The following is an 18809-nucleotide window of genomic DNA, read 5'->3' on the forward strand; positions in this document are numbered from 1 at the left end:
GCTCAGAAAACCCAACCCTGTACTCCTGCTCCTGGAGACCACTGGAGTATGGCAGACTCGGACTTCAGCCTCACTGCAAAAACTCAGAGCAAGCAAAGGCCTAGCTGGTCCACTTATACATGGGGGTTTTTTTGTTTTTTGTTTTTTTTGTTGTTGTTGTTGTTTTTCTGTAAACAAACAGACGGCCCTCCGCATCTGTGGGTTTCACATCCGCAGATGCGGAGGGCCCGCTATGGGACTTGAGCATGCGCAGATTTTGGTATCACCGGCGTGTCCCGGAACCAGTCCCTGGCGACACCAAGGGGTGAACGTATTAGTTTGATTGCTTCTCCTTAGTTCTGGCTGCTGGATATGGCAGGCTGAGCCAGGAGATAGGCCCCAAACGTTTCTCCAAGGTCTACGGAGCTAGGGTGAGGGCCTGCTCTTCCCGTCCACAAATCAGGCACAGGCCCTTGGTCTGGGAAGACGCCAGACCAAGTGCGCAGTCCTTGGTCAGCTAAGTTGCAACTTGGGGGCCTGAGTTCTGCTCTCACTCACGCTCCCTACCAGCGCCCCCCGTGGTGCGCACCTGGAGTCTCCCCCGCCCCCGCACCTCCTGCCCACCCCGCCCCGGCCCCCAGGACAGCCTAGCTCCTGCCGCATGCGCACTTCAGCTGACCCAACCCCCAGCAACCGATGATAAACCCCCAGGGAGCGTGTATCCGGACTCTAGTCCTGACCCGACGCCAGAGTAGGCCTAACGGTGCCACATCGCGGGCCGCCGCTTCTAGCCCTGAGTCCAGAGCCGGGGTCTCGGGAGATCCAGGACAGCCTCCGCTGAAGGCACAGCCTCCTGGACAGCGGTCGGAACATGAAGCCTCAGCCGCAGCGTGGCCACAATGCCGATGCCAACACCGACGCGGCCGTCGCGGGCTTCCTCAGGCTGGGGGTCAAGGAGAATCGGGAAGAAGCTCACGGTCAGTGGCAGGCTGGGCGCTCGGTTCACAGGGTTCCTGGAAACGAATTTCCCTAGGGAGGGGCGAGCGGGAGGATTCCTCCTCAGACGCGGCGGGTTCCTGCCTCTTCCTCAGCGGGCTCGCTCGACGGCCTGATCTTTGGCTTTGGGTTTCTTGTCTTGCAGAGGCCGAGCCCGCGAAGGTCTCGCTTCCTGGAGAGAGGGGAGAGGAGCCGAAGGCTCAGTCCGAACCTGAGCAGGGAGCAGCCGCGGAGGGGAAAGAGGCGGGATATGAAGAAGGAGAAGAAAAGGAAGGCGGCGATGTGGGCGCGGGAGATGCGGGCCCCCCGGATGGGGAAAGCCGCGAGGCCAAGGCTGAGGTAGAGGCTGAGGCGGGCGCGGGCGGCGGCGAAGACGGAGAGAAGGGCGGGGAGGAGCAGCGCCCGGGAGCCGCCGTCGAGGTTCGGAAGGCGGCAGACAGGCGCCACCGACTCTCCCGGCACACCTTCACGCTGGAGCAGCTGCGGGAGCTGGAGGGAGTTTTCCACCGCACTCCGTATCTCGATGCGGCCATGCAGTAAGCGGGCAGCTCTGGGGGCGCCGGCTGAGGCGAGCGGGTCCCTGTCCTCAGCTCCGGAGTTGAAAACCCCGGGGCCTGGGGCGGGGGCGGGGGCTCCTCTGCCCGGTGGGGATCGAGGCAGTATTACGGTGGGGAGTTTGAATAAGTCACGTGGGGAAACTGTCGGCCCACAGTTAACAAATGAGTCGCCTGAGGCATGGTGGAGTACGTGCGCGGTTGGATTCTACTTTGATTTGAAATATTCGTCATCAGTTATTCATGGATTATATTTGCATTAACGTAAAGACTACATTGAACGTGAAAGTGAAAGTGAAAGTCGCTCAGTCGTGTCAGACTCTTTGGGACCCCATGGACTGTATAGTCCATGGAATTCTCTAGGCCAGAATACTGGAGTGGGTAGCAGTTCCCGTCTCCAGGGGATCTTTTGAACCCAGGTCTCCCGCATTGCAAGAGGATGCTTCACCAGCTGAGCCACCAGGGAAGCCCAAATACTACATTGAAAGAAAAGTGAAAGTGAAGTCGCTCAGTCGTGTCCGACTCTTTGCGATCCCATGGACTGTAGTCTACCAGGCTTCTCTGTTCATGGGATTTTCCAGGCAAGAGTACTGGAGTGGGTTGCCATTTCCTTCTCCAGGGGATCTTCCTGACCCAGGGATCGACCCCAGGTCTCCTGCATTGCAGGCAGACGCTTTACCCTCTGAGCCACCAGGGAATACTACGTTAAAAGATCCTTTATCTTAATTACTGAATTTTTAGTTACCCTTAAAGTTTGTGCCTGAGGTAGAATTGTCCCTAAAGCAAGCTACAGGGTGGAGAATGAATGGATTGCTGAGTGTCTGTGAATGCAGATAAAATTTTAAAAGCTATCATTTACGTTGCGCTTACTGTGTTAAGCACTGGTCCTAAAGGGTTTTCTACAGATTGTCATTGACTCTTCACAACCCTATGTGAATGTGGTAGCTACTGTTTTTTATCCCCGCTTCACCTGTTAAAAAACTGAAGCCCAGAGACGTGAAGAGACTTGCCCAAGATCCACACAGCTGGGATGTGGCTGAGATTTGATCTTAGGAGGCTGTTCAGTAGGCAAGGCCAGAGGTGATGGTGTGTTGGTCCAGGTAGTGGTAATGGATAGAAGTGAACAGGTTAAAGAGGTATTTAGAAGGTAAATTGATAGCAGTTCATGGTAGTTTGGACATAGGAGTAAAAGGAAATGATTAAGAAAAAGATCTGAATTTCTGATTTGCCCAACTGAATGGCAGGTGGTATACTCACTGAGCTAGGGCATATTGAAAGAGTGACAGAAATTTGCAAGAGACAGAGAAGGACTGATTGGAGAGGCTGTAGGCAAACCATATCATGGAAACCTCCATGGTGGTAGATGATTTATTGAGAAGGGATGGTGAATAGCATCAACTTTGGCTCAGTATTTTCTGTTCAGTTTGTTCAGATTACTCCAAGTTCGGTTGGCTTTTGCTGTGTGATAATTCTAAGAATCAGCCCAATTTCTCCCTTTCTCAAGTGTCAAACTCAAGATGCCCCTTGATTTGGGTGTCTAGAACTGCCTATATCTCATTTATACCTTTTGACTGCCTTCACCCAGGTCCCCCACCTGACTCCCTCTGGTAAGCACCAATCTAATCTCTCTTTTTTTAGTTTGTTTCCTTTTGAAGTATAATTGACCTACAACAGTATGTTAGTTCCTGTTCTACAACATAGTGATTCATTATCTCTATACATGTAAAAATGATCACCATGAGTCTGTCACCATAAAAGATATTCTGTAATTATTGACTATATTCCCCACACTGTACATTTCATACCAGTTATTCATTTATTTTTCAACTGGAAGTTTTTACCTCTTAATCTCCTTCACCTATTTCTCTCCTCCCCCCACCCCTCCTTTCAGACAACCACCTGTTTTTTGTTTTTTTTTCTCTGTATATATAATTTTGTCTCTGTTTAGTTACATTTGTTCATTTGTTTCATGTATTAGATTCCACATGTAAGTGAAATCATACAGTGTTTGTCTTTCTGTGTCTGACTTATTTCACTAAACATAATACTCTCTAGGTCCATCCACATTGTTACAAATAGCATAATTTCATTCATTTGTATGACTGAGAAGTATTCCATTGTATCATCTTCTTTATCCATGTATCTGTTACTGGGCACTTAGGTTGCTTTCATATTTTGGCTGTTGTAAATAATGCTGCTGTGAACATTGAGGTGCAAATATCATTTTGAATTACTGTTTTCGTTTTCTTTGATATTTACCCAAGAGTGGAATTGCTGGATCGAACGATAGTTCTACTTTTAGTCTTTTGGAGAAACCTCCATACTGTTTTCCATAGTGGCTGCACCAGTTTACATTCCCACAGTGTAGGATTCCCTTTTCTCCACATCCTTGCCAACATTTGTTATCCTTTTGATGATAGCCATTTGACAGGTATGAGGTGATCTCATTATGGTTTTGATTTGCGTTTCTCTGACGATTAACAGTGTTGAGCTTTTTGTTTTTTTTTTTTCATATGTCTGTTGGCCATCTGTGTATCTTCTTTGGCAAAATGTCTATTCAGGTCTTCTGCCCATTTTTGCATCAGGTTCTTTGTTTTTTGATACTGAGTTGTATGAAGTGGAGTGAAAGTCACTCAGTCGTGTCCGACTCTGTGACCCCATGGACTATACAGTCCATGGAATTCTCCAGGCCAGAATACTAGAGCGGGTAGCCTTTGCCTTCTACAGGGGATCTTCCCAATCCAGGGCTCGAACCCAGGTCTTCTGCATTGCAGGTGGATTCTTTACCAGCTGGGCCATACAAGGGAAGCCCAAGAATACTGGGGTGGGTAGCCTATCCCTTCTCCAGCAGATCTTCCCAACCCAGGAATAGAACCAGGGTCGCCTGCATTGCAGGTGGATTCTTTACCAACTGAGCTATGAGGGAAGCCCGACCTGTTTTTGTAAAAATTGGATATTAAGTCCTTGTCAGTAATATCCTTTACAAAAATTTTCTCCCATCCAGTAGGTTGTCCTTTTGTTTTGTGTATGGTTTCCCTTGCTGTGCAAAAAGCTTTTAAGTTTAATTAGATCTCATTTGTTTGTTTTTGCTTTTTTTTTTTTTTTTTGGCCTTAGGAGACAGATCCCAAAAAGTATTGCTGTGATTCATGTCAAAGAGTGTTCTGCCTGTTTTCCTCTAGGAGTTTCATAGTATCTAGTCTTACATTTGGGCTTCCCTGGTGGCTCAGAGGTTAAAGCGTCTGCCTGAAATGCGGGAGACCTGGGTTCGATCCCTGGGTCGGGAAGATCCCCTGGAGAAGGAAATGGCAACCCACTCCAGTACTCTTGCCTGGAGAATCCCATGGAGGGAGGAGCCTGGTAGGCTTACATTTAGGTCATTAATCCATTTTGAGCTTATTTTTTAATGTTCTGTGAGAAAATGTTCTAATTTCTTTTACATGCAGCTGTGCAGTATTCCTAGCACCACTTACTGAAGAGACTGTTTTCCCTGTTGTATATTCTTACCTGCTTTGTCATAGATTAATTGACGATAAGTACTTGGGTTTATTTCTGAGCTTTCTAGTCTGTTCTCGTGATCTGTGTGCCTGTTTTTAATGCCAGTACCATATTGAGTTTTTTTTTTTTTTTTTTTTTGCTACACCCCATGGCATTCAGAATCATCTCTGACCAGGGATCGAACCCAAGCCCCCTGTAGTGAAAGGGCAGTGTCAGGTGTCTTAACCACTGGACTGCCAGGGAAGTGCATTGATGACTATAGCTTTGTGGTATAGTCTGAAGCCAGGGAGTGTGAAACCTCTAGCTTTGTTCTTTTTTCTCAAGATGACTTTGGCCATTTGGGGGTCCTTTGTGGTTTCACATAAATCTCAGGATTATTTATTCTTTGGGTGAATTTATTGTTGGGTAAACAATGTCATGTATTTCACTTTTTTGTAGGTTCTTTTTGTTTTTTTAATTATTTCTTATTGGAGTATAGTTGCTTTACAATGTTGTATTAGTTTCTCCAGTAAAGCAAAATGAATGAGCTATACATATACACATAGCCCCTCTTTTTTTAAATTTCCTTCCCTGTCATGTATTTTGATAGGGCTTGCATTAAATCTGTAGATTGCTTTGGGTTGTATGGATATTTTAGTGATATCAATTCTTCCAATCCAAGAACATAGATTATCTTTCCATTTCTTTGTATAATTTTTAAATTCCTTCAGCAGTGTTTTATAGTTTTCAGAGTATAGGTCTTTCACTTGGTGAAAGTTTATTTCACTTCCTTTGGTGAAACCAAACCTCCTTGGTTAAGATTATTCTTAGGTATTCTTTTTAATGCTATTTCAAATTTTACTCTTTTCAATGCTATTTTAAATGGGATTGTTTTCTTGCTTTCTCTGATAGCTTATTATTAAGTGTATAGAAAAAAAGCAACACAGTTCTGTATATTAATCTTGAATCCTGAAACTGTACTGAATTCATTTATTAGTTCTAATAGATTTTTGGTGGAGACTTTAAAGTTATCTTTTTTAAAAAATTGAGGAATAGTTGATATACGATATTATATGTTTTAGGTGTACAACATAGTGATTCGCAATTTTTAAAGGTTGTACTCCACTATAGTTCTTATGAAATACTGGCTGTATTCCCTGTGCTGTACAAGGTATCCTTGTAGCTTATTTATTTTATACATAGTAGTTTGTACGTATCAATCCACTACCCCTATCTTGTCCCTCTCTCCTGTCTCTCCTCACTGGTAACCACTAGGTTATTCTCTATATCTGTGAGGCTTCTTTTTTGGTTATATTCAATAGTTTGTTTTCAGTTTTAGATTCCACATATAAGTGGCATCATACACCATCTGCCTTTCTCTGTCCTACTTATTTATTTCACTGAGCATAATACCCTCCAAGTCCATCCATGTTGTTGCAGATGGCAAAATTTCATTCTTTTTAATGTTGAGTAGTATTCTGTTGTATGTATATACCATATCTTCTTTATCCATGCCTATGTTGATGGACACTTACGTTCCTTCCATATCTTGGCTGTCGTGAATAATGCTGGTATGAACATTGGGGTGCATGTATCTTTTGGGGTTAGTTTTTCTTTTTTTTTAGATATATACCCGGGATTGAAATTTCGGGGTCATACGGTAGTTCTGTTTTTAACTTTTTGAGAAACCTCCATACTGTTTTCTACAGTGGCTGCACCAATTTGCATTCCCACCAACAGTGTGCAAGTGTTCTCTTTTCTCCACAAGCTTACCAACATTTGTTATTTGTAGTCTTTTTGATGATAGCCATTCTGACATGTGTGAGGTGATATCTCATTGTAGTTTTGGTTTGCATTTCTCTTGTGATTAGTGATGTCTGTTTTATTGAGGTGTAGTTGATTTCAAATATTCTATTAGTTTCAGATGTGCAACATACGGACTGAAAATTTTTATAGATTATTCTTCATTTAAAGTTATTATAAGATATTGGCTGTATTCCTGCTGCTGTAAAATAAATACATCCTTTTTAATTTTCCCATTCAGTTTCATTACTAGTAATTGATCTGTTCAAATTTTCTATTTCTTCTTGCTCCAGTCTAGGTAGACTAGACATTTCTAGGAATTTGTTAATTTCTTCTAGGTTATCCATTTTACTGATGTCTAATTAATTGTTCATAGTAGTCTCTTATGATCCTTTGTATTTCTGTGGTGTTGATTGTAACTTTCTTTTTCATTTCTGATTTTATCGATTTGGACCCTCTTTTTCTTGATGAGTTTGGCTACAGATTTATTAATTTTATTTACCTTTTCAAAGAATCAACTCTGATTTGCATTGCTATTTTATATATTATAAAATATATTTCATTTATTTCTTCTCTGATTTTTGTGATTTCCCCCTTGTACTAACTTTGGGCTTTGTTAGTTCTCCTTTTTCTAGTTCCTTTAGGTGTGCAGTTAGGTTGCTTATGTGAGATTTTTCTTATTTCCTGAGGAAAGCTTGAATTACTACAAACCTCCCTCTGAAAACTGCTTTTAGTGCATCTCATAGATTTTGGATTATTGTGTTTTCATTTTCGTTTGTTGCCGTTTTTTTTTTTTTTTTCCTTCAATGACTCATTCATTGTTCGGTAGCATTTTGTTTAGCCTCCATGTGTTTGTGTTTTTTTAAGCTTTTTTCCTTGTAGTTGATTTCTAGTCCCACAGCATTGTAGTTGGAAAAGATGCTTGATACCATTTCAGTTTTCTTAAATGTACTGAGACTTGTTTTGTGGAGAATGTTCCGTGTGCACATGAGAATGTGTTCTGTTCAGTTCAGTTCAGTTGCTCAGTCGTGTTTGACTCTTCGCAATCCCATGGACTGCAGTACGCCAGGCCTCCCTGTCCATCGCCAACTCCCGGAATTTACTCAAACTTACGTCCATTGAGTCGGTGACGCCATCCAACCATTTCATCCTCTTTCATCCCCGTCGCCTCCTGCCTTCAATCTTTCCGAGCATCAGGGTCTTTTCCAATGAGTCAGTTCTTCCCATCAGGTGGCCAAAGTATTGGAGTTTCAGCTTCAGCATCAGTCCTTTCAATGAATATTCAGGACTGATTTCCTTTAGGATGGGCTGCTTGGATCTCCTTGCAGGCCAAGGGACTCTCAAGAGTCTTCTCCAACATCACAGTTCAAAAGCATTGATTCTTCTGCGCTCAGCTTTTATCATCCAACTCTCACATTCATACATGCCTACTGGAAAAACCAGAGCTTTGACTAGATGAACCTTTGTTGGCCAAGTAATGTCTCTGCTTTGTAATACGCTGTCTAGGTTGGTCATAACTTTTCTTCCAAGGAACAAGCGTCTTTTAATTTCATGGCTGCAATCACCATCTGCAGTGATTTTGGAGACCCAAAAAATAAAGTCTGCCACCATTTGCACTGTTTCCTCATCTATTTGACATGAAGTGATGGGACCAGATGCCAGGTTCTTAATTTTCTGAATGTTGAGTTTTAAGCCAACTTTTTCATTCTCCTCTTTCACTTTCTTCAAGAGGCTCTTTATTTCTTCTTCACTTTCTGCCATAAAGGTGGTATCATTTGCATATCTGAGGTTATTGATATTTCTCCTCGCAATCTTGATTCCAGCTTGTGCTTCATCCAGCCCGGTGTTTCTCATGATGTACTCTGCATATAAGTTAAATAAGCAGGGTGACAATATACAGCGTTGACAAACTCCTTTCCCAATTTGAAACCAGTCTGTTGCTCCGTGTCCAGTTCTAACTGTTGCTTCCTGACCTGCATACGGATTTCTCAGGAAGCAGGTCAGGTGGTCTGGCATTTCCATCTCTTGAAGAATTTTCCACAGTTTATTGTGATCCACACAGTCAGAGGCTTTAGCATAATCATTAAAGCAGAAATCGATGTTTATCTGGAACTCTCTTGCTTTTTTGATGATCCAACGGATGTTGGCTCTTTGATCTCTTGTTGGAAGTTCATCATTCATGCACTGTTGAAGCCTAGCCTGGAGAATTTTGAGCATTACTTTACTAGCGTGTGAGATGACTGCAATTGTGCGGTAGTTTGAGCATTCTTTGGCATTGCCTTTCTTTGGGATTGGACCTTTTCCAGTCCTGTGGCCACTGCTGAGTTTTCCGAATTTGCTGGCATATTGAGTGCAGCACTTTCACAGCATCATCTTTCAGGATTTGAAATAGCTCAACTGGAATTCCATCACTTACACTAGCTTTGTAGGAAGCGATGCTTCCTAAGTCCCACTTGACTTCACATTCCAGGATGTCCGGCTCCAGGTGAGTGATCACACCATCGTGGTTATCTGGTGCCCACTCCTCCCTGTCCCTCCCCTGCTTGCTAGTGGGGGATGTGAGCATCTGGGCTGTTGCACCGCTGGGAGTTGCTGTTGGGCACATAATCTGTGGGTTTTGATTATTCATTTATTTTTCCTCCCGGTTATTTTGCCCTCTGAGATTCCAAGGCTCGCCACAGACCCGCCGGAGAGAGTATTTCCTGGTGTTTTGAAGCTTCTCTCTTTTTTAAGACTCCCTTGCCTGGCCGGATCTCCATCCCTACCTCTTTTGTCTCTCTTTTTATCTTTTATATTTTGTCCTACCTCCCTTTGAAGACAATGGGCTGCTTTTATGGGTGCCTGATGTCCTCTGCTAGCATTCAGAAGTTATTCTGTGGAATTTGCTCGGCTCTCAAATGTTCTTTCGATGAATTTGTGGGGGAGAAAGTGGTCTCCCCGTCCTATTCCTCCGCCATCTTAGGACCGCCCCCTCTAATTTTCTTGAAGAGAGCTCTAGTCTTTCCAGTTCTATTGTTTTCCTCTATTTCTTTGCATTGATTGCTGAGGAAGTCTTTCTTATCTCACCTTGCTATTCTTTGGAACTCTGCATCCAAATGGGTATATCTTTCATTTTCTCCTTTGCCTTTCCCTTCTCTTCTTTTCATAGCCTGTTTCTAAGGCCTCCTCAGACAACCATCTTGCCTTTTTCATTTTTTTGCCTTAGGGATGATCTTGATCCCTGCCTCCTGTACAATATCATGAACCTCTGTCCATATAGATCTTCAGGCACTCTGTCTATCAGATCTAATCCCTTGAATCTATTTGTCACTTCCACTGTATAATTGTAAGGGATTTAATTTAGGTCATATCTGAATGGGGTAGTGCTTTTCCCTACTTTCTTCAATTTAAGTCTGTATTTGCCAATAAGGAGTTTATGATCTGTGCCACAGTCAGCTCCCAGTGTTGGTTTTGCTGACTGTATAGAACTCCTCTGTCTTTGGCTGCAAAGAATATAATCAGTCTGATTTTGGTATTGCCCATCTGGTGATGTCCATGTGTAGAGTCTTCTTTTGTGTTGTTGGAAGAGGGTGTTTGCTATGACCAGTGCATTCTCTTGGCAGAACTCTGTTAGCCTTTGCCCCGTTTCATTCTGTACTCCAAGGCCAAATTTGACTGTTACTCCAGGTATCTCTTGACTTTCTACTTTTGCATTCCAGTCCCCTATAATGAAAAGGACATCTTTTTTGGGCTGTTAGTTCTAGAAGGTCTTGTAGGTCTTCATAGAACCATTCAACTTCAGCTTCTTCAGCATTACTGGTCAGGGCATGGACTTGGATTACTGTGATATTGAATGGTTTGCCTTGGGAATGAACAGAGATCATTCTGTTGTTTTTGAGATTTAATCCACGTACTTCCTTTCGGACTCCTTTGTTGACTGTGATGGCTACTCCTTTTCTTTTAAGGGGTTCCTGCCCACAGTAGTAGATATAATGGTCATCCAAGCTAAATTCACCCATTCCAGTCCACCTTAGTTCACTGATTCCTAAAATGTCGACATTCCTAAAACGTCAACATGTATTCTGCTGCTTTTGGATGGGATGCTCTATCAGTCCATTAAGTGTAATATGTCATTTGAGGTCAGTGTTTTCTTATTGATTTTCTGTCTGGATGATCTGTCCGGTGATGTAAGTGGGGTGTCACAGTCCTGAATACCATGTTTACTGTCAGTTTCTCCTTTATGTTTGTTAGTACCTACTGTACTCAACATAGGTGCTCTTATGTTGGGTGCCTATATATTTACAGTTGTTACATCTTCTTGAGTTGATTCTATGTTCGTTATGTAATGTCTCTCTCTTGTTATGGTCTCTGTTTGAAAGACTAGTTTATCTGATACAAGTGTTGCTACCCCAGCTTTCTTTTGATTTACATTTGCATGGGATACCTTTTTCCATCCTCTCACTTTTTGTCTGAGTATTTAGATGTGAAGGGAGACTCCTGTAGGCAGTGTGTATGTGGGATTTGTTTCTGTGTCCAGTCAGCCAGTCTGTGTGTTTTAATTGAAGCATTTATTCCATGTATATTTAAAGTAATTATTGATAGGTATATATTTTCTGCCATTTTGTTAATTCTTTTCTTTTTGTTCTTTTCTTCTTCTTTGCTCTCTTCCTTTGTGATTTGATGGCTTTCTTTAGTGTAATGTTTGGATTCCTTTCTCTTTTGTTGTATGTGTGTCCATTATAGATTTTTGGTTTGTGGTTACCATGAGGTTTATATAGCTAGTGTATTCGGTTATGCTTACATATACATATGTTTGTATATGTATTCTCTTCCACATTCTTTTCCATTACAGTTTATTATAAGATACTGAATAACCTTCCCTGTGCTATGCGGTAAATCCTTCTTGTTTATCTATTTTATGTATGGTTGTGTGCATCTGTTAATCCCATACTCCCAATTTATTCTCTCTCCTCAGTAACCATAAATTTGTTTTCTACCTCTGTGAGTCTGTTTCTGTTTTGTAAAAGAGTTCATTTTACTGTTTTTTGATTCTGAACGTAAGAGGTATCTTATAATGTTTGTCGTTGTTGGAATTAATTCACTTTGTCTAACACTATCCAGGTGCACCCACATGGTCACAAATGGCAGAATTTCCTTCTTTTTATGGCTGAGTAATATTCCATTGTATATACATACCACATCTTTATCCATTCATCTGTTGATGAACACTTAGAGTGCTTCCATGTTTTAGCTGTTGTAAACAGTGCCACTATGAACATCGGTGTATGTGTATCTTTTTTAATTAGAATTTTGCTCTTTTCTAGATATATGCCCAGATGTGGGAAGAGCAGTGTTGAGAATCTTTTCATGTGCTTGATGGCCATCTATATGACTTCTATGAAAAAATGTCTGGGCATAATTTCCAAACTACAGAAATAGCTCATACAACTTAATAACAACAGCAACAAAAACCCAACCCAATCAAAAAAGGGGCAGAAGACCAAAACAGAGATTTCTCCAAAGAAGACACGTCTGTGTGTGCGCACATTTGTGTCCAACTCTTTGTGACCACATGGATTCTTGTCCTGGGGCTACAGTCCCATACATTCACAATGAGTTGGACACGATAGAGCACATATGTGCCCACACACGCACACATGTCTTCTTTGGAGAAATGTCTATTTAGGTCTTCTCATTTTTTTGATTGGGTTGTTTTTGTTGTTGTTATTGAGTTGTATGAGCTGTTTGCATATTTTGAAAATTTAGCTCATGCCGATTGCATCATTCATGAATACTTTGTTCTATTTTGTAAACCTGTGGACTTTCGTTTTCTTTATGGCTTCCTTTGCTGTGTAAAAGCGTATAACTTTACTTTTTATTCTTTTTTATTTGTGTTAATAGCCTTTTATTTTTTGTTTAGACAAGTTCTTTTAACATTTCTTGTAAAGCATGTGTTGTGCTGTTGAACACTTAACTTTTACTTGTCTCTAAAAGTCTTTATCTCTTCTTCAACTCTGAATGATAGCTTTTCCAGGTAGAGTATTCTTTGCTGTAGATTTTCCCCCTTTGGTCACATTAAATACACTCTGTCACTTCCTCTGGTCATCAGAGCTATATGCTCCAGGAGTGCTTTCTATATGGGCTGCATGAGCCCTTCCATTGTGGTGGGCTGAGTACCATGGGTGGACCCCTGGTCTGGTGGTTACCAGGCATTGCCTAGTGCATAGGCTGCTGGCCCACCGGTGTTTGGGGCTGGGTCCTGGGACCTCTGGTGGGCAAGCGTGGTTCTTGGGTGACTGGGGACTCAGAAGCTCCTATGGCAAATGACTTGTTGCTGAGTGAGGCTGTGACCCTGCCTGGCTAGCGGCTTGGTTTGGGGTGTGCCAGGATTAGTGCCAATAGACTGGGGGGAGGGCTGGGTCACAATACTAATAATCTAGAGGGAGGATTTCAAACTGGCCCTTGCCAGCAGCAGAGTGCTCACGGTCCAACAAACACCTTAAAATGGCTGCTGCCAGCATCTGTGTCCCCAGGGTAAGCTGTAGTTGTTTCTTGCCTCTTCAGGAGATTCTCCAGATCAACAGGTAGGTCTGATCGAGGCTCCTTTCAAATCACTGCTTCTGCCCTGGGTCCCGGAGCATGTGACATTTGGGGTTCACCCTTTCAGACTGGAGTCTCAGTTTCTCACAGCTCCTGGATCTCCTGAAAGGAAGCCCTGCTGGCCTTCAAAGCCAAATGTTCCGAGGGCTTATCTTCCCAGCTCAGGACCCCAGGCTAGGAAATCTAGTGTGCTCAGACACCGTGCTTTTTGTGGTGAATCTCTTCAATTATAATTAAGTAAGTAAGTAAGTGACATCGCTCAGTCGTGTCCGACTCTTTGGGACCCTGTGGACTGTAGCCTACCAGGCTTCTCCGTCCATGGGATTCTCCAGGCAAGAATACTGGAGTGGGTTGCCATTGACTTCTATCCTCCTGTATACTGGTTGCCTGGTGGCTCAGATGGTTAAGAATCCACCTGCAATGCAGGAGACCTGGGTTTGACTCCTGGGTTGGGAAGATCCCCTGGAGGAGGGCTTGGCAATCCAATCCAGTTTTCTTGCCTGGAGAATCCCCATGGACAGAGGAGCCTGGTGGGATCCAGTCCATGGCGTCCCAAAGAGTGGGACACAGCTGAGCGACTAAGCCCAGGACATACGGGTTGCCGACCTGTGGGTGTGAGTCTTGACTATACCCCTTCTCCACCCTTCCTGTCCATCTTATTGTGTCTCCTTCTTCATATCTGTAGTTGTGGAAGATCTTGTCTGCTCATCTTTCAGGTCATTCTCATCAATAACTTCTCTGTATATAGTTGTAATTTTGGTGTGCCCAAGGGAGGAAGTAAGCTCAGAGTTTTCTTATGCTGTTATCTTGGCTACTCTCTGAGTAAATATCTTAAATAGTGAGAAATGTACAACATACATTTCATTTCATGCATAATGTCAAGTGCTGAATATTTGTAATTCTTCCCCCTCAGACAGGAGCTTGCAAGACGCATGGGAGTGACTGAAGATAGAATGCAGGTGAGTAAACTGGAAAAAAGCAGTTTGGCGTAACAGCCATTCTAAAACCCACTTTGGGAACTGGATACCTTGTCCTGGACATTCTCAGATTGGTTTGTTTTTGTAGCCTTCACTATGTTTGGAAAGTAAGATTGGAACTTCTGGACTTTGGGGCCAGAATAGATACCTCTTCAGTAAAGTAAACTCTTTCTAACACTGATATCCTTTAGGGGGCAATTCTCTGTGGACTCATGTTGGGACTGAGTCTGACTTGGGAATTATTCAAATTAATGCACCAAATAGCTGGGTTTTAAGGGGGTCCACCCCTTGAGTGGCAACTCACTCCAATATTCTTGCCTGGAGAGTCCCCATGGACAGAGGGCCCTGGTGGGCTACAGTCCATGGGGTCACAAAGGGTCAGACACGACTGAGCGAGTAAGCATGCAAGGGGGTCCATGTATAGTAAATTTTTTAAAATATTTAAGCCAGGCATCAGCTCTTTCTGCAAGGAGTGAATTTTCAAATATTTAGGCATTTCGATAAGGGAATAATTCACCTCAGGACGCAACATATGAGCAACAAACGTACGTTTAGTTTAGCTGAGACTGATGGGGAGGGGCATGATTTAAAATTCCAAGTGCCGGATCCTCCTGCTGTTGTTTTTGTGTGTTTGGTAGAGCAACGCAGGAGACACAAGAGACGTGGGGTCCATCCCTATTTTAGGAAGACCTCCTGGAGTAGGAAATGGCAACCTGCTTCAGTATTCTTGCCTGGAAAATACCGTGGACAGAGGAGCCTGGCAGGCTCTGTGGGGTTGCAAAGAGTCAGACACAACTGAGCACACACATACTCACACTCACAACAGTGTAGAGTTTCAGCTGTAAATTTTAATTTTCTCAAATTGTTTGAAGTGCAGCCTGAAAACATTGCTAACATAGAAGGTTGTGCATTATGTTGGAGATGAAGGAAAGGTTTGCAACCCTTAGGAATTTGTTGAAATATGTATATATATATATATATATATATATATATATATTTTAAGTTGAGTCTTTGAAAATTGGGCATTATTACTATATTTATTGGAGATACTGCATATATGTAACATTATGAAACTACCAGATGTATGAGTGAATATTATTTTGAGCAATTTCTAATGTGTAAGGATTTTTTTCTGCCCTTTTCATACTGTTTTCAGGGATTGGTTTTGAAGAATTTCTCCCTGATGGCCCATGGTCCATGGCTCTCAGCCAGTAGTTTACTTGTGTTAATTTGAAGTACTTGCCCATTTACTTGGTACCTCCAGGCACAGAAACTGAATATTTGTTCTTTGAACAGAGTAAGTTGTATCAAGGGAATATTTTTTCAAAGTAGAAAATTAAGAAAGGAAGGAAGAAAAATCAGGAAGGTTTTATTATTCGCTTTGCTGCCGAGCCCCTGTGTGAGGGCAGTGAAGGATGCGGGCTGCAGACCTGGTCGGGGTGGGGGTGGGGGTGGGGATGTGGGTGGGGGTGGGGGTGGGAGTCTGCAAAGCAAGGCTGGGAGCCTAAGGCCAGGGGCTGGGCTCACAGTCAGGTCTGGCCAGGGCTTGGGAGGCCCCGTCCTCTGCTCTCTCATGAAGGCAAAGCAAGCTCACTGGGAGAGAAAACCTGGTGACATGCTTCTCCGGGGTTTACATAGTGGTCTCTTAATGGAGTTCTGAAGGGGAACAGGACCCACAGGAAACAAATAAGGGAAAAGAGAGAATGTTCCCATCTATTTCCAAATTCTATGGCACGAACTTCCCAAAGAAATATTTAATGCACACCTCCCCTTGTTTTCACATACAGCAAGAGTTACTCTATGAAAGCAATACAGGGAATATGGAAGTAGTAGCCGCCAGCACTTCAGTTAGCCAGTTTTGCATTTTGTTTATCTTTATGCAGATTTGATCCCTGGTACACTCTATCCCCCCACCTCCAAAGTGAGCTTTATTAATGTGGCTCCTTAAGACTACCTATTCATGCATCAGAAGGGCCCAGATACTAAGATGGGAGAGGAAAAATGAGGCGATAGAGAGAGGAGGCCTTTGGTTTCATGTAAAACTTGCAGAGTGAAAACATCCAAAAACATTAAATATGATGTAATTCCAACAAGTGGGATGCTGAGGGAGCAGTGGCACCCACAGCACAGGTTTTTCTTTCAGTTGTTGAAAGTTGGCTCATATTTCGGAAGGAGCCATTTGGTGAATCCTGACCTACGTGTTTATCAATTCTCTTCCTAATGTGCAGGTTGCATGCTCTTGCCTTAATCCTGAGGGGACAATGAGGCTCTCCTGGTTGAGAGGCAGCGCCTAGAGAGCAGGGCTGTGCTGGGCACGAGAGACTCTGGTCCAAGGTCCTGCAGCCGCACCCAGAGCAGAGGGAGCTGACTGGGTCCTGAGCCTGGGCAAATTTGGAGGGCGGGGCAGGGTGGAGAGTGCAGAGCTGAGAAAGGCAACAGTGGTTGCGTCCTCTCCGCCATCTCTTGGCCGGCCGAGATTTTAAGAATGTTAGTCACTTTGGGCCGACTTTGTTTCACGGACAGAGGAGCCTGGCAGGCTGCAGTCCATAGGGTCGCCCAGAGTCGGACGGACTGAAGCCACTAAGCAGCAGCAGTCTAAACCTCTGTGATCTGCAGTCTGGTACTGAGGCTGTGTCCAGGGCTTGCACTCCACTGGTGTCAGCAGACGAGCCACAGAGTCCCTGGGCCCCCACGACCAAACCTCACTGGCAACACCAGCTCCGTCTCTATAACCGTCGCAGCAGTCCCTGAGGACAGCTTTTATTTACAAACCCAGCCCGTGCCTATTGATTATTTACTGTGCACCAAAGATGGGTCATTCAAAATGGGTCCCGTTCCTCTCAGTATGATTTTAAAAGGCACCCACTTTATCATGTGCTCAACTTCTCCCATCACGAAGGTGCACCTGCCTAGTGAGTGGGGTTAGTGGCACGAATAGTAATAGGTGGGAGGAGAGACAAGGCGAGAAGCCAGTCCAGAGCCAGGCACATCATCAGTGCTCACTTGCTGGGGGTGGGGGGTAGGGGGGCTGATGGGACGGCCTTTAAGTAAATGTCCTAAAAAATTTTAACCAGAAGGAAATAGCTTCTTCTCCTGGTGTAGCTTCCCATCTTCAAGTCACCAAGATTACCCTGCTCTGTTTTTTCCTGTCTGACATTAACTGGTCCATGTACTAACCCAGCCCCCTTTTTCTCTCTGACTGGAGGTGTGGTTTAATCATAGAAGGGCCAAGTGGAGGAAATATCAGAGAGCACTGAGGTTCAGAGATGCGCCGCCCCTGCTCCCGGCCCACCGTGTGGTCAGCAACAGGGGTGGACCCTGCAACACCGTCCTCGTTCAGGAGCCGGATTGGGTCTGGGTCCCTCTGGAGCCGATGCCCCTGGACGTGATGCCCTTGCCGCCCGTGCCCCCCTTGATGCCACCCGTGCCACCCTTGATGCCCATGCTGCCCTTACCCCCTCTGTTTCTGCCTCCTCTGCCCTGGATTCTACCAGCCTCCATTCACTCCGGCTGCCCTCACGGCCTTGCCTGGTCCCCTACCACCGGTGGCCTTTCTGTAGCCCCGTTTCCTCTTGAATGGTCTCCATGACAGCTTTGTCGAAAGTGCCTTTGAGCCAGATTGAAGTTCCGATACCTCAGCATCAAGCACACAGGGCCCGCCAAGTGCCTGCCATGTGTCTTACATACACATGCTGAGTCACTGACCCACTATTTTAGGGCCCGTTTTCTGTGTTTTCAATAAAGTAGTGAATTCTCTGCATATTTGTTCTGTGTGTCACATGGGGTTAGTGCATCTGATGGAAACTGCTGCTCCACAGTCACCATCAGTAAGCCACACACATCTCTGAAGTTTCCCACGTGCCCAGGAGGGGTGTACCGAGACCCATCCATTCGCTTCCACCCTCATCTCCAACACCCGTCCTTCCCCCACCCTGCACCACTGGGACCACCTAGATGTGCAAGACGGGTCGCTTGAGTCTCCAAGGAAGGAGAGTGTGTTCCCAGAGGCAAGGACCCCAAGGGCCACTTTTACAGGGGCTGCTCATAGGGCTTTATGGAGGAGAGGGAGCTGGGTGTTCATCTGGTTCTCTCCCAGTTCTGTTCACCACCTTCCCTTTTGCGGAGGATATGCGGGGTGGGGTGGGGGCGCAGATGGAAACCACTCCAGCAGCAGGGGGAGTTCCTGGCTCTGTAGAGGAAATGCAAGAGGAAACTCTGTCTAGGCCAGTGTGAGACATTTCCCCTCTCCCAGAGGTGGAAAACTTAGCCCTCCTTCCCCAGCTCAGAGTTGATCATGTGGCCTTCAGATATATTTTGTCACCTTCAACATCCTGGGGAGAACCTGGGTTCCAGCTAATTTAATACTGCAAAGAAGGCTCTTGGTTGAGTGCTGCCTCAAGCCAGGAGGGGTGGTCCCTGAGCACTGATGCAGGATAATCACATTAT

General features: G+C 44.3%; 1 protein-coding gene across 1 annotated transcript; it reads left to right on the forward strand.

The window, feature by feature from the left end:
- Positions 1-633: 633 nt before the first annotated feature.
- On the forward strand, positions 634-18457 carry LOC139180946 (rhox homeobox family member 2-like). The gene is made up of 4 exons (XM_070783580.1): positions 634-956; positions 1121-1511; positions 14300-14345; positions 17569-18457. The coding sequence occupies exons 1-4, from the start codon at positions 851-853 to the stop codon at positions 17950-17952; spliced, it is 927 nt and encodes a 308-aa protein (XP_070639681.1). The 5' UTR covers positions 634-850; the 3' UTR covers positions 17953-18457.
- Positions 18458-18809: the final 352 nt, after the last annotated feature.

This window comes from Bos indicus, chromosome X (genome assembly GCF_029378745.1).
Source record: "Bos indicus isolate NIAB-ARS_2022 breed Sahiwal x Tharparkar chromosome X, NIAB-ARS_B.indTharparkar_mat_pri_1.0, whole genome shotgun sequence".
NCBI lineage: Eukaryota > Metazoa > Chordata > Mammalia > Artiodactyla > Bovidae > Bos > Bos indicus.

What these genes read in the sequence shown, in the direction of transcription:
- LOC139180946 (XM_070783580.1), top strand. Translation starts at nt 851, where the DNA reads ATGAAGCCTCAGCCGCAGCGTGGCCACAATGCCGATGCCAACACCGAC. An exon ending in TATCTCGATGCGGCCATGCA is followed by an intron (nt 1,512 to 14,299) that starts GTAAGCGGGCAG and finishes CTTCCCCCTCAG; the next exon opens with ACAGGAGCTTGCAAGACGCA. An exon ending in TGACTGAAGATAGAATGCAG is followed by an intron (nt 14,346 to 17,568) that starts GTGAGTAAACTG and finishes CTCTGACTGGAG; the next exon opens with GTGTGGTTTAATCATAGAAG.